Raw genomic sequence first — 13,172 nt, forward strand, 5'->3', positions numbered from 1 at the left:
TTCTGTAGACAGCAGTCAGACAAGCAACGAGCAGCACAGGGCAATGCCTGGGGTCTGTGCGCAGAACACCCCTCGAAGAAATGGTGCGTTCCACCAGCCCCAGCGGTGTTGCAGCCTCTCTGAAGCAGAACGTACCATATCTTAACCGCGTTTTTTTAACCGGGCTGTAGTTTCGCCTTCCTACCAGCAGATGGTAGTATAGTCTTGAGTAAAAACTTCAAGCACTAAATTATACAGCCGTGTTGACAACAAGATAGGTGATAAATTTAGGAGTGGAAATTTTATAGAATTCACACCTTAAATACGCTACATATTAATGTATATATTTGTAAGTATTATATTTTTATTGTCACATCACCCAGACATTGCCCCTTAACAAGATAACAACAACAAATTGTAATAAATATATGTAATCATATTTAAATATTAAATATCTTCGATAGTTATATGCTACTATTGCTAACATTGTCATCATAATTAACATACTCTCCATACTGTTATTATTATTATTATTATTATTATTATTATTATTATAGTTTCGTATGATATTATTTTACAAGATAACAGTCACAATCTCTGTTTCAAAGTGTGTGGGGGGGTCATGCGAAGGATTCCTATTGGAGGAGAGGGGGATCGCTGCGCATGCACACGCAGACACACGCACAGTGGGGCAGTGCTCTCTCACTCTCTCTCACTCTCTCTCACCCACTCGCTCTCACACCCTCACTCTCACACTCTCTCTCTCACTCTCTCTCACCCACTCGCTCTCACTCTCACGCTCTCTCTCTCACTCTCTCTCACCCACTCTCTCTCTCACACTCTCACTCTCTCTCACTCACTCTCTCTCACACTCTCTCACACTCTCTCTCTCACACCTCCTCACTCTCACACTTGAGAGTCACACTCTGAGATAGTCTCACTAGTCCTGTGGAGCCCTCACACCCTCACTCTCAGACTCTGGTCACGAGACGTAGAGAGAGTGACTCGAGAGTGGTCGAACACCTCTGTTGAGCTCTCTCTCTCTCACTCTCTCTCACCCACTCGAAGAGACGAGACTCTCACACTCTCTCTCTCACTCTCTCTCACCCACTCGCTCTCACACCCTCACTCTCACACTCTCTCTCTCTCTCTCACTCACTCTCACCCACTCTCTCTCACACTCTCTCTCTCACTCGGGGACCCACTCGTGGGAAGCTCGGGCCCTCTGAGTCACACCCTCACACGAGTCTCCGAGACCTCAGACTCTAGAGAGATCTCTCACCTGGGATCAACTCTCTCACTCTCTCTCTCTCTCTCTCTCACTCCCTCACTCTCTCTCTCTCACAGCTCCGCGCAGCGCTCCTGTTTGCTGTAATGATCGAACTGGCTCTTCCAGTGCATCATGTAGGAGCTCCACCTGTGAAACTCCATCTTCCACTGGCGCTCTGCATCGTCTATGTTATCTGAGAGAGAGGGAGAGAGAGAGAGAGGGAGAGAGAGAGAGGAGAGAGAGAGAGAGAGAGAGAGAGAGAGAGAGAAGAGAGAGAGAGAGAGAGAGAGAGAGAGAGAGAGAGAGAGACAGCGCTCCCTCCCTCTCCTTCTCTCTCTCTCTCCCCCCCTCTCCTGTGCTCCTGGAATAGCAGGCTGGTTGGGACTGGACTGATCCTGGGGATGCAGTTGGTATTTATAGAGATCCCTGCTCCGGCTGGCAGCTGCAGGGCGACCCCGCTGACACCCCCCCTCGTTCACGAGGAGTGGAAAAAGTGACGAGGAGTTATAAACAGAGCGAGAGAGATAAGAGAGAAGAAAGAGGGGGGCAGGGAGGGAGAGAGAGAGACAGACAGAGAGAGAGGTGTAGAGAGGTGCAGAGAGGTACAGAGAAGTGCAGAGAGGTGGAGAGAGGTGCAGAGAGGTGCAGAAAGGTACAGAGAAGTGCAGAGAGGTGCAGAGAGGTGGAGAGCGGTGCAGAGAGGTGGAGAGGTGCAGAGAGGTGGAGAGAGGTGCAGAGAGGTGGAGAGAGGTAGAGAGAGGTACAGAGAGATGCAGACAGGTGCAGAGAGGTACAGAGAAGTGCAGAGAGGTGCAGAGAGGTGGAGAGAGGTGCAGAGAGGTGGAGAGAGGTGCAGAGAGGTGCAGAGAGGTACAGAGAAGTGCAGAGAGGTACAGAGAGGTGCAGAGAGGTGGAGACAGGTACAGAAAGGTTTAGTTCACCTGTGACGTTGAGCAGCTTGGGCAGGAATCGGTTCCAGAAGGCACACACCTGGGTGCGCAGCCCGCGGAACACCTTGAGAGGCTCCAGGTTCAGCCCCACGTATTTCTGCTCTACAGCGGAGAAGAGGGGCCAGCGGCGCCCGGACTCTGAGGGCTCGTTCGGGTTCCTGGGAGAGAGGGAGGGTTAGATACAGCGCTGGAGAGAGACACACACAACACACCCCCAATCTCTCACTCCTCTCCTCTCTCCCTAAAAACACCCCCTCACTCCTCTCCCTTATCCCTCAATACACCCCCTCACTCCTCTCCCCTCTCCCTCTCCCTCTCCCACACACCCCTACTCCCTCACTCCTCTCCCCTCTCCCTCAATACACCCCCTCACTCCTCTCCCCTCTCCCTCTCCCACACACCCCTACTCCCTCACTCCTCTCCCCTCTCCCTCAATACACTCCCTCACTCCTCTCCCCTCTCCCTCTCCCTCTCCTACACACCCCTCTCCCTCACTCCTCTCCCCTCTCCCTCAATACACTCCCTCACTCCTCTCCCTCTCCCTCTCCCCTCCACCTCCCCCCCTACTCCCTCACTCCTCTCCCCTCTCCCTCAATACACCCCCTCACTCCTCTCCCCTCTCCCTTAATACACCCCCTCACTCCTCTGCCCTCTCCCTCTCCCCTCTCCCATCACTCCTCTCCCCTCTCCCCTCTATCCTCGCCCCTCTCTCACCCAGTCCTGGCGAAGTTGGCCCAGTATCTCATGATGCGTCGGCTCATCCTCTCCTCGTCGGCAGTGTAGTTCAGGCTGTGGTTCAGGGGCAGCCCGAACACGAACTCAATCTCATAGCCGTGGATCACCCCCATCCACTCGGGCCACGGCAGGTTCGAGGCGCGGTGGTCGAAGTGGTAAGCATAGACCCCTCCTCCCCCTCCGCTGGCCCCCCCGGGGCTCCCCAAACCAGCGTACGCCCCTGCGAAGTGAAGCAGGGGGCAGATGACGTTGTGGTCGCTCACGATGTCATTCAGGGCATTGCGGTTCTTGACTGGGTTGCTCTCGTCCATCCAGTCGGTGTACTGCAGCACCACAGCATCCTGGCCGATGTCGTTGGCGTGGGGGACGCTCATACGCACCCCTTCCAAGAAATCCTCCCGGCTGATGAGGCTCTCGTTGTCCTTGCTGATGCCGGGCGCCCCATACAGCAGGAAGTAGGAGCCCTCGTCCTGGTTCACCCCCAGCAGCAGCGCCGGGGGGGGGTCCCTGAACACCGCGGGGCTCAGTGCCGCCTCGGGGTGGTCGGGGAGGAAGACGCCGTCGATCAGCGGCACGAAGGAGAAGCGGAACAGGCTCCGATAGGGCAGCACCAGCCACTCCTGATCGATCAGCTCCTGGGGCTCCCTGGAGCGCAGGCAGTCCACCAGCTGGCTGTCATTGTTCCCGGAGGAGCCGCCCCCCTCGCACCCCACCAGCTTGCCCAGCAGCGTGGCCCTCCTGCGGGCTTCGGCAGGGCTGACGGTGGCCCAGGGGCAGTTGGGAGCCCCGCTCTGCATGATGGCGCGGGAGAAGAGCGGGCGGCTGCCCGGGGAGAGGAGGTGCATGCCCACCGAGGCACCCCCGGCGCTCTCCCCGAATATGGTCACCGATTTGGGATTTCCGCCAAAAAACTGGATGTTTTCCTGCACCCACTGGAGGGCCAGGCGTTGGTCCAGTAGCCCCACGTTGCCGGGGGCCTCCTGGGAGCCGTGGAGGGCCAGGAACCCGAAGGACCCCACCCGGTAGTTCATGGAGAGCACCAGGACCTGTTCGGATTGGGCCAGGAAGCGCCCGTCGTACACGTCAAGCGACGATGAGCCGCTGTAGAACCCGCCCCCGTAGATCCAGACCATAACGGAGGCGTTGCGGGGGCGGGGCGACGGGACCCAGATATTGAGGTACAGGCAGTCCTCGCTCATCTCCCGGTTGGGGTTCCACATTTCGATGCCAGGGAAGCCCGGGTACAAGGTGTCCACGTACTGGTAGCAGGCGTTGGGGTACGAGCCCGCGTCCCACGTACCCGGCCACGGCTTCTTTGGGAGCGAGGGCTGGAAACGCAGCTTCCCCACTGGGGGCTCCGCGAAGGGGATCCCCAGGAAGGCTGAGACGTGACTCCCGCCCCCTCCTCTGGAGTTCGGAACCGGCAGCCGGACCCCCTTGACCCTGCCGGCCCGGGTTGTGACGGAGAGCTCCGAGTCCAGTTGGCCCTACTCCTGGCCCCCGTTGTTCGGCCTGGGGCCTGGAGCCTTCGGAAACCGAGCCCCCCTGAACCTAGGGCAGGGGGGGATGTCAACACTTGCCGCTCGAGGCTCCAGGTCTCGAGGGGGGGGGAGGAGGAGGAGGAAGAGGAGGAGGGAGGGGAGGGAGAGGAAGAGAACCATCGTTGTGGTGGGGCGGGTGGATCACGGGGGTTTTACAGCAGGGTCTGCTTCCTCCTGTGGAGAGAGGGGAGGAAAAGGAGAGGGGGAAAAGAGAGAGAGAGAGAGAGAGAGAGAGAGAGAGAGAGAGAGAGAGAGAGAGAGAGAGAGAGAGAGAGGAGAGGGAGAGAGAGACTTAATTAATTTGCATTAAAGATCAATCCGAGTAGTGCTCATCTCCTGACACACACACTGACACACACACACACACACACGCACACGTTTCTCAGCTCCAAGCACCCCCCCCCCCCCCCTGCCCGTTGAAATGGAACCCCGCGGAAGTTGTTCCGTTGTTGTGCGCCGTTGCCCTGGCGACGGGATTAGTGGCGTCCTGAGTGGGGGGCGGCTGCGTGCCAGCTGGACCCGGGGGCTATTCTGGGGGTCCGGAGCACATGCCTGCTGACAACTGGGCTGAGACCATAATAAACACACACACTGTACACTGTGCACTGTACACTATACACTATACACCATACACACTGTGCACTATACACTATACACTATACACTATACACTATACACTATACACCATACACACTGTGCACTATACACTATAAACTATACACTATACACTATACACCATACATACTGTGCACTGTACACTATACACTATACACCATACATACTGTGCACTGTACACTATACACTATACACCATAAACACTGTGCACTATACACTATACACTATACACTATACACTATACACTATACACACTGTGCACTATACACTATACACTATACACTATACACCATACACACTGTGCACTATACACTATACACTATACACTATACACTATACACTATACACCATACACTGTGCACTGTACACTATACACTATACACCATACACCATACACACTGTGCACTGTACACTATACACTATACACTATACACTGTACACTATACACTACTGTACACTGTGCACTGCGCAATATACACTATACACTGTACACTGTGCACTGCGCAATATACACTATACACTATACACTATACACTATACACTATACACCATACACACTGTGCACTATATACTGTGCACTATACACTATACACTATACATTATACACTGTACACTGTGCACTGCGCAATATACACTATACACTATACACTATACACTGTGCACTATACACTGTGCACTATACACTATACACTATACACTATACACTATACACTATACACTATACACTATACACCATACACTGTACACTGTGCACTATACACTATAAACTATACACTATACACTATACACTATACACCATACACACTGTGCACTATACACTGTACACTATACACTGTGCACTATACACTGTGCACCGTACACTATACACTGTGCACTATACACTATACACTGTGCACTATACACTGTGCACTGTACACTATACACTGTGCACTATACACTATACGCTATACACTATACACTATACACTGTGCACTGCGCAATATACACTATACACTATACACTATACACTGTGCACTGTACACTATACACTATACACTGTGCACTATACACTGTGCACTGTACACTATACACTATACACTGTACACTATACACTGTACACTATACACTATACACTATACACTATACACTATACACTGTACACTGTGCACTGTACACTGTACACTATACACTATACACTATACACTGTGCACTATACACTATACACTATACACTGTGCACTGTACACTATACACTATACACTGTGCACTGTACACTATACACTATACACTGTGCACTGTACACTGTACACTATACACTGTGCACTATACACTGTGCACTATACACTGTGCACTATATACTATACTATATATATATATATATATATATATATATATATATTATATATATATATATATATATAGAGAGAGAGAGAGAGAGAGAGAGAGAGAGAGAGAGAGAGAGAGAGAGAGAGAGAGAGATAGAGAGTCAGAGAGGCATCGATAGTCACGCGATTCACTGACACACAGACAGACCCAGATAGAAAGCCAGCTTACTAAATGAAATGGCACACTCTTTCGGTGGTCAGTATTTCTCAATGTCACATATAGAAATGAAGAACTTCAATTAACAACTACAAGAGTTGCGATAATAATATAATAATTAATTGTTGTTGTCATATAATAATATAATATATATTAATTAATAATAATAATAATCTGAACTGCTGTGTTCGTAAGAGCGCTGACCACTCCTCGCTGCACTGGAGCGTCACATGACCGTCAATCAACTAAAAAGTGACAGGTTAATCAGATCAGCGAAAAAACAAATACGCGCGCGCGCATCTAGAAAAGTGACAGACACACACAGATCACACACACACAACACACACACACACGCACACACACACACACACACACACTGACACACACACACACACACACACACACACATACAAACACACACACACACAGACAAACACACACTGCACACACACACACTATACTAGTCACATAGGTTAATGTGTACGAGTGTTGTGTGACTGACACACTGTACCACACACAACACACAAACACACACACACACACACACACACACACACACACACACACACACACACACACACACACACACACAAAAAAACACACACACACGACTGACACCACACACATGACACCCACACACACAATACTAAATACATAACACAAAACACATAAACACACACACACACCACACACACACACACACACAAACACACACTGACACACACACACTGACACACACACACAATATAAATACATACACACATGACACACTGACACACACACACTGACACACACACGCTGACATACACAAACATAAATACACACACGCACACAAAAATACAGAAATAAATGCATACATTTAAAACGAAAGACTTATACAATTTATTATTATTATTATTATTATTATTAATACATAGTATTTATATTATTATACCTTTATGTAAATTAATAATTAAATATTTTTAAATGAATCCTAATATATATATATATATATATATATATATATATATATATATTATATATATATATATAATATATATATATATATATATATTTTGTAAACAGCGTGCAAAAAACTAAACAGACACAGCGCTATATATTTATTATTATTATTATATTATTATTATTATTATTATTATTTGGTTTGTAATTGTTGAGGCTCACCTCTGCTGCAGTCGGATCTGTGCTCCGCCTCGGTGTTGGTGCAGCTCGGTCCCGGCTAGCGGCTCAGTCGGGTCGTGCAGCTCAGGGACCGAGTGGCTGTGTCCCGGTGCGGGGTTTCTCTTGCCTCTGGACAGTGAAGGTCTCGCTGGTCCTCCTCTCTCTGCTGCCGCTGCACAGCCCTCGACTCATTATAATAAACCCTAGAATTAAAAAGACAAGCTCTCGCGATACCCCCCCCAGTCCAATCTCCTATCTGAATGGAGGGTTTCGCGAGATTTGGGGAGGGAGGGACGGTCACGTACAGTATGGACTTCATTAATTATTTTGAATTTACAGTCTGTGTTTCTGCGGCTGTGTGGAGTGCTGAGTTTGCAATGGGAAATGAATCGATCAGACGCGCTGTTTAAACCGGGCACACTGCGCATGCGCACGAGACGTGCCTGTTTCTATATGCTACAGTTCTGACAAGCCCTGTGCACTCTAATCAGGCCTTGTAGACTGTCCCGTTTGTTTAAGCAGTCTCCCTTCCTAAAATCTCTGTGTGGATTTAGTGTAGGGCAGGGGCTTTCAACCCCCTCTCTCTCCTCTTTATCCTTTCTCCTCTCCCCCTCTCCTCTCTCCCTTTCTCTCCTTTCCCCTCTCCCCTCCCTACTCTCTCCCCCTCTCTCCTCTCCCCCTCTCCTCTCTCCTCTCTCTCCCTCCTCTCTTCCTCTCCCCTCCCTACTCTCTCCCCTCTCTCCCCCTTCTCTCTCTCCCCCCCTCTCTCCTCTCTCCCTCTCAGCACTTCTGAAAGCACTGGACTCAGCAGTGGAGGGCTCGAGTGACAAACTGTCCCTCCTCTCCTCTCTCTCCCAGTTTAATCCAAAGAGTGATCGAGGAGGGAGGGAGACAGTCTGGTCGATGGTTGCTTGTGATATATTTCAGTGTCTCTGCTAATCAGAGAGTGCGCCTTCTCTCCCAGCTCAGCACTGAGGCTGCAGCTTTGTGAAGATCTCTACTAATCAGAGAGAGTGCCTTCTCTCCCAGCTCAGCACTGAGGCTGCAGCTTTGTGAAGATCTCTACTAATCAGAGAGAGTGCCTTCTCTCCCAGTCCAGTTCCCAGCTCAGTTTCAAAGCCAGAATCATTGAACCCGTTTGCCTCCCCAAAAATATGAATGTGTGTGTGTGTGTGAGTTAATGTTGTGTGTGTCTCAGTGTGTGTGTTGTGTTAATGTTGTGTCTCAGTGTGTGTGTTGTATTACTGTTGTGTGTCTCAGTGTTAATGTTGTTTGCATTGATTTGCTGTCTCTGCAGAGAATCTCAATCCACTCCATGCAGCTCCTCAGCACTAATTAAATCAGGATCTGCATTACTGACGAGGCAAAGAGCAGGCAGCATGAAGGAGAGAGGGGAGGGGAGAGAGGAGAGATAGGAGGGGAGGAGAGAGAGAAGAGAACAATGCATGCAGTGACAGAGAGAGAGAGCTGCATTCAGGAGCTCAGTTTAGACTCCCTCTTTGTAACTCCCTGCGAAAGACTGTCAATGCGATTTGTTTTTAGGTCACTGTTACCATCTGCTGGTCATCTCTGTTACTGCAGCTTGTTCTTTATATCAATGTAATTCTGAGAGATATTGCTGTTCTGCAATAACCCCTCTGTGCTTTACAATGCTCCCCTGTGCTTTACCAGACCTCTCTGTGCCAAGAGGCCCCCCCCGTTCACAATAATTGGTGGCGCTGTGTGTATCGTATATCAAAATTGAAAGCTTTATTTACACACAAACACATGCAGTCTCTCAGCGTGACATCAATGCTGTGATGTCACGATGATGTCACTGTTCCCTGCTCGCACCAGCAGTTTCAGGGGCACCATGAAGGGGTTCAGAGGGCACAGGCCTGCTCTCGACCAATCGCTTTCCTGATTGGTGGGTTCGTCTGCAGCAGTATCTCCGCTCCCATTGGTTGCCGTGTTAGTATCTTGACTCTCATTGGTCCCTGTGTTAGCCCCTTCACTCTCATTGGTGGCAGCTGTAGAAATGTGATCTTGGTCGGGGGCTGCATCTCCTCTCTGATTGGTACCAGTTCCGGTCTCTTCGTTCGGACTGGCTCCAGGGGCAGGGGCTGGTCTCTGATTGGGTCCAGGGGCAGGGGCTGGTCTCTGATTGGCTCTGGTGGCGGGGGCTGATGCAGTTGCTCTGGAGTAGAACTGCCTCAGCTGATGCTGCAGCTCCTTTCCTTCCAGCAGGGGGAGCTCCTCGGGCAGAGAGAGTATGAGATCCAGAATAACAGCACTCTCTAGAGAGAGAGAGAGAGAGAGGGAGAGAGAGAGAAGGTAGAGAGAGGAGGAGAAGAGAGGGAGAGAGAGATCTAGAGGAGTGACGGAGCGAGAGAGAGGGGAGAGGAGAGAGAGAGAAGTGAGTCGAGAGAAGAGAGAGGAGAACGATAGAAAAGGGAGAGGAGAGAGAGAGAGATGAGAGGGATTAGACGAGAGAGGAGAGTAAGAGAGAGGAGAGAGAGAGGAGAGAGAGAGAGGAGAGGAGAGAGAGAGAGGGGAGAGGAGAGAGAGAGAAGGGGAGGAGAGAGAGAGAGAGAGAGCGAGAGAGTCCATGAAACGTCCAATTCAATGGAGAGAGAGCGAGAGAGTCCAGAGAAACTATAAAACACACACACACACACACACACACACAACACAGAGACACACACACAGTTTTTTTTTGTGTGCACAGACTCTTCCCCATGGCACTCAGTCTTTGGGCTCCGCTCCGCCCCCGCTCCTTTCCAGAACGTCATGCAGAACCTGTACACCTTCTCAAAATCCCGCCCTCATCAGGCAAGCCCCAGTCTGTGATACGGCTACGCCTCTGATTGGAGAGTTTTAGGTCCCTGGCTGTCGGGTGGGGCTCTGATGTGTCTGGGCTAACCTCCTTGGTACCAGAAGAGTTCTGCTCGGGACTGAGGTGGGTCTGGGAGGGAGGGAGTGGAGCAAACTGCAGGACTCCAGGGAGGCGAACCAGGACCCTCCCCACCTGGAGAGAGGGAGGGAGAGAGAGGGCCAGACCCTCCTCTCCTGAGTACCGAGGGGGAAAGAGGGATGAGCGAGGAGGATTAGAGAAGGGGAGGGGGCAATGGTAGGGATCTCCCTCACATTCTTCACCTTGGACTTCCCTCCTCCCTCTAAGTTCCCCACAACCCCCCCTTCCCTGCTGTCTCCCTAGAGGGAGTCTCCTCTCTAGAGGGCCCCTCCTGCTCTGTCGCTCGCTCCCCTCTGAGAGGGGAGAGAGAGAGAGAGAGAGAGAGAGAGAGGGAGGGAGGGAGATGAGGGAGAGAGAGGGAGGGAGGTGAGAGAGAGAGAATTATTCCTTATCATTTATTCACTTTTATTGAGGTTGCTAAAGTTTATACTGTACTTTGTAACTTTGTAGTTTGTGAAGTTGAGAGGCGAGTACCTGTGAGAAGGCAGCAGAGAGAGAGTCTCCCAGCGTCCCAGACACCTCCTTCGACAGAGCGGTCCACAGCTGCAGGGACAGAGACACAGGGACACAGACGATTTTACAAATCAGTACAGTGCAGTGCAGTGGTGGGGTTCAGTGCAGGATTGCAGTGCTGGGGTACAGCGCAGTGCAGTGGTGGGGTTCAGTGCAGGACGGCAGTGCAGTGCAGTGCTGGGGCACAGTGCAGGATTGCAGTGCTGGGGCACAGTGCAGGATTGCAGTGCTGGGGCACAGTGCAGGATTGCAGTGCTGGGGCACAGTGCAGGATTGCAGTGCTGGGGCACAGTGCAGGATTGCAGTGCTGGGGTACAGTGCAGGATTGCAGTGCTGGGGTACAGCACAGTGCAGTGGTGGGGTTCAGTGCAGGACGGCAGTGCAGTGCAGTGCAGTGGTGGGGTTCAGTGCAGGACGGCAATGCTGGTACCTGGATGGGCACGGCCTTCTTCTTCTCCTCCAGGCGTTTGAGGCAGACCGTCCGAGACACACGACTCCTCACCTGACTCTTCAGGAAGCTGAGGAACGCAGCGATCTGCAGACACACACAAAGACAGAGTCACAGAGACACAGAGAGAAACCCAGACTGAGCCAGACAGAATGAGACACTCCCTCTCCTCTCCTCTCCCCTTTGCTGTGACCCGGCAATTCTCTCTGTATCTCCTGTATGTTGAGCTCCTCCTCTCCTCTCCTCTCCTCTCACCTGCTCTTTGCTGTGACCCGGCAGTTCTCTCTGTATCTCCTCTATGTTGAGCTCCCCCTCTCCTCTCACCTGCTCTTTGCTGTGACCCGGCAGTTCTCTCTGTATCTCCTCTATGTTGAGCTCCCCCTCTCTTCTCACCTGCTCTTTGCTGTGACCCGGCAGTTCTCTCTGTATCTCCTCTATGTTGAGCTCCCCCTCTCCTCTCACCTGCTCTTTGCTGTGACCCGGCAGTTCTCTCTGTATCTCCTCTATGTTGAGCTCCTCCACTCCACGCCTCTCCTGCAGCTTCAGCGCCCTCAGCAGGTTCTTCTTCTCGACGGGGCTCCACGCGGTCCAGCCGCTCGGCGCTGCGCTCGGCTTCACCCCGCCTCCCGAGAATCGCTCCGGGACGCCACGGCGACGAGGAGGGGGCTTCATCTCAACGAGAGGAGAAACACGACGCGTGGTCTGACGAGAACAAACCTCAGCTGTGTTACACACACACACACACACACACACACACACACACACACACACACACACCAAGGTTAACCGCAATGCAGTCACCACTCCCAGTTACCATCATAACCACCCCCCTGCCTGAAACTGTCCCGTACTATTATTATTATTATTATTATTATTATTAGCTCCCTAATCTGTACAGCTAACCGAATCTCTTAATATTAAACTGTCACTATTACTTCAACACCGTTTGTTTAGCGCCCCCTAGCGGCTGCCACACCCGGGGTCCATTACAGCGCTTGATCCGGACCGGCTACAGGTTCCGACTGGCAGTAGCTCTGGAACAATTTATAAAGCGGGGGTGCTGAAAGCTACTGAAGCCATGCAAAACCAGGGGGGTGTCCCCCCCCCCGCACCCCTAATTTCAGCGCCCTATCTAATCTAATCGTCGATTTTCTAATGCAGAATGCATTTTTATTTTTTTCAACAAAGTTTTGTCAGGGCAGCCTCTCGCTGTCCATGTTTTTAAACATCTAAAATAATAACGATAGCGACTCGCTGTTTGCTATAATGCTTTACCGTGCACGGGAATCGCTCTGCAGCACAACAAAGCGTTGAATTAAACGTTTAAATCGATGCTTACCTGTTTGAAATGTTCAATAAACTCGCTTGCTGTTCTCTCCCTCCAGCACTGGCCAACTCCCCACGCTGCGCACTACGGCGCCGGGGAAGGGTGAAACTAAATAGAAAAGCGGATCGAGAAACGCGGCGCTTGCCGCTGTAGACACTGC

General features: G+C 51.1%; 2 protein-coding genes across 2 annotated transcripts; both read right to left on the reverse strand.

The window, feature by feature from the left end:
• Window positions 1–1,277: 1,277 nt before the first annotated feature.
• Window positions 1,278–4,418, reverse strand: LOC121306460 (acetylcholinesterase-like; the record flags this gene model as incomplete). The annotated part of the gene is made up of 3 exons (XM_041238181.1): window positions 1,278–1,442; window positions 2,191–2,357; window positions 2,914–4,418. Coding segments are annotated over 3 exons (1,794 nt in total), but the record flags the coding sequence as incomplete, so codon positions are not given.
• Window positions 4,419–9,505: 5,087 nt separating this feature from the next.
• Window positions 9,506–13,137, reverse strand: snapc2 (small nuclear RNA activating complex, polypeptide 2). The gene is made up of 6 exons (XM_041238183.1): window positions 13,025–13,137; window positions 12,148–12,387; window positions 11,668–11,772; window positions 11,160–11,267; window positions 10,674–10,778; window positions 9,506–10,063 (listed from the first exon to the last, which is right to left on the reverse strand). The coding sequence occupies exons 2-6, from the start codon at window positions 12,355–12,357 to the stop codon at window positions 9,560–9,562; spliced, it is 1,032 nt and encodes a 343-aa protein (XP_041094117.1). The 5' UTR covers window positions 12,358–12,387; window positions 13,025–13,137; the 3' UTR covers window positions 9,506–9,559.
• Between the last annotated feature and the right edge of the window lie 35 nt (window positions 13,138–13,172).

This window comes from Polyodon spathula, chromosome 48, assembly GCF_017654505.1.
Source record: "Polyodon spathula isolate WHYD16114869_AA chromosome 48, ASM1765450v1, whole genome shotgun sequence".
Classification (NCBI taxonomy): domain Eukaryota; kingdom Metazoa; phylum Chordata; class Actinopteri; order Acipenseriformes; family Polyodontidae; genus Polyodon; species Polyodon spathula.

What these genes read in the sequence shown, in the direction of transcription:
- snapc2 (XM_041238183.1), bottom strand. Translation starts at nt 12,357, where the DNA reads ATGAAGCCCCCTCCTCGTCGCCGTGGCGTCCCGGAGCGATTCTCGGGA. An exon ending in CGGGTCACAGCAAAGAGCAG is followed by an intron (nt 11,773 to 12,147) that starts GTGAGAGGAGAG and finishes GTGTGTCTGCAG; the next exon opens with ATCGCTGCGTTCCTCAGCTT. An exon ending in ACTCTTCTGGTACCAAGGAG is followed by an intron (nt 10,064 to 10,673) that starts GTTAGCCCAGAC and finishes CTCTCCCTCTCT; the next exon opens with CTCTCTCTCTCTCTAGAGAG.